The sequence below is a fragment of the Austrofundulus limnaeus genome, unplaced genomic scaffold, assembly GCF_001266775.1.
Source record: "Austrofundulus limnaeus strain Quisiro unplaced genomic scaffold, Austrofundulus_limnaeus-1.0 Scaffold2859, whole genome shotgun sequence".
NCBI classification, from domain to species: domain Eukaryota; kingdom Metazoa; phylum Chordata; class Actinopteri; order Cyprinodontiformes; family Rivulidae; genus Austrofundulus; species Austrofundulus limnaeus.
Window position 1 is genome coordinate 5,844 of NW_013955261.1, and position 1,766 is coordinate 7,609.

Below are 1,766 nucleotides of genomic sequence, written 5' to 3' on the forward strand. Positions count from 1 at the left end.
GGTGAACACAGCCTTATAAGCTCCGCCTCCACATGGTGGACAAACAGGTTGGTCACATGCAAATGTGGGCCATCAGCCAAACAATAGTTTGTTAGTGTCTTGATTGGCTCTATTGTTCATAGAGGGTCATGCTATTGACTACATTCTGTACCACAGATTGTACCCAGGTGAGGCCACTCCTAGTCTGAATGGTTTACCCAAAATTCACCAACAAGACGTACCTGTAAGACCTAATCTGTGCACTGCTACAGGTGATATTTTACTAACAGACTGACATTAGCTGCAGCCTGGAGTGTTTGAGTCTCACTAGGAGCAGAGAGAACCTTTACTGACAGAACAGCAAACGTTAGCACACAACTGTCAACAGAAACATTAAATCAACTCTAAAAACATTCTTTATATCACATATAATTCTTCACAGAAACACTATGTTTACATGCACAAAACTCTTTGATCAGATTGAAATATATTCAGGCTAAATAATCGGAATGCATCGTTTACATGGCAATCTGATCATGATGAGTGTTTACATGCACCAGGCTTTTATTCAGAATAGAAGCACTGACGTGCAGAGTTGTTTACTTTCCTTTAAACACCACAGAAGAAGAAGTTCTACTTCTGTGATGAACATAAACGTCTTCTGAGCTCAGAATGGACCCACGACAGGTTTTAATGATGGTGGAGACGTTACTGCACAGGTTGGTTGAGCTGCAGGTGACGTGCAGATTATTATTATTTTTGTTTGTTTTTTTGTGCGTAGCGGTGCAGGCTGTGTGTCTTCCTTCTTTACTGAATGAGAGAACGGGAGGAAAAGTTCTGTCTGCTGGAAACTCCCTCCAGAACCGCTGGATGAAAGTCAGCAGACATGCACAGTCAGGTCAGTTCTCCACAATCTGAATAAGATGATCAGATTGTTTACATGCACGTCATTCAGATTATCAATCGGCATAAACCACCTCTCATTATGACTACAAATTCATTCGGATCGAGCTGAATCGGGTCAGAATAATCAGAATGGGGTGTTTGTTTACATGATGCATTTTTATTCAGAATGGCTGTTTAATCTGATTACTTATGTCCATGTAAACGTAGCTACTGATATCTTTAATCCTTCAAAAAACTTTATTCTGTCTGAAATCTGCTGCAGCTCCTGGCTGAGTTCTCCTCTCCTACTTTTAGCTGATGTTCTATTTCCAGCTAAAAACCTTCAGTTATCTTTGATTCTGTTGACTTTTAGCTTCTTGTAGCTAGCCTTTAGCTTCTTTTAGTTAGCCTTCAGCTTCTTAAGCTAACTTTTATCTTTATCAGTCAGTTTCAGCTCTTTGAAGGTTTAGATTTAAACTCTGTTACCTTGATGATGTTTTAATCTTCAGCTCCTTTATTTCTTCTTGGTTCTGTGAGGAGGTGGTCTCAGGCTCTTCATCATCAATGTGATCATCATCATCATCATCATCATCATCATGGTTCTGACTCTCAGCTTCCTCCACATCTGAACAAAACAAAGACTGTTTGTTCCTGAACAGTTTGGATCCATTCCTGGTTCTGTTCAATGTTTACCTGTTTGTGTGTTTGTTTGAATGTATGGTATAATAAATGTACTTTTTTTCATTGATTGTACATTCTCAATAAATACTGTATATCTATACAAAAAATAATATAATATAAAATATATATGTATGTATACCTGACATCTGTGTGAAAGTTTTAGGACAACTGCAATTCACTTTAATTTTGGTCCCACTGGATCCAGCTTTTCAGTCTGGTCA

At 38.6% G+C, this 1,766-nt stretch overlaps 1 protein-coding gene across 1 annotated transcript in view; it reads right to left on the reverse strand.

Moving 5' to 3' along the window:
• Positions 1-1,451, reverse strand: part of LOC106511499 (zinc finger protein OZF) — a gene marked incomplete at its 5' end in the record, with an annotated part of 5,984 nt that extends 4,533 nt beyond the window's left edge. Inside the window, 1 exon segment of the mRNA XM_014000251.1 lies at positions 1,351-1,451. Within this exon segment, the coding sequence (XP_013855705.1) occupies positions 1,351-1,451 (101 nt within the window).
• Between the last annotated feature and the right edge of the window lie 315 nt (positions 1,452-1,766).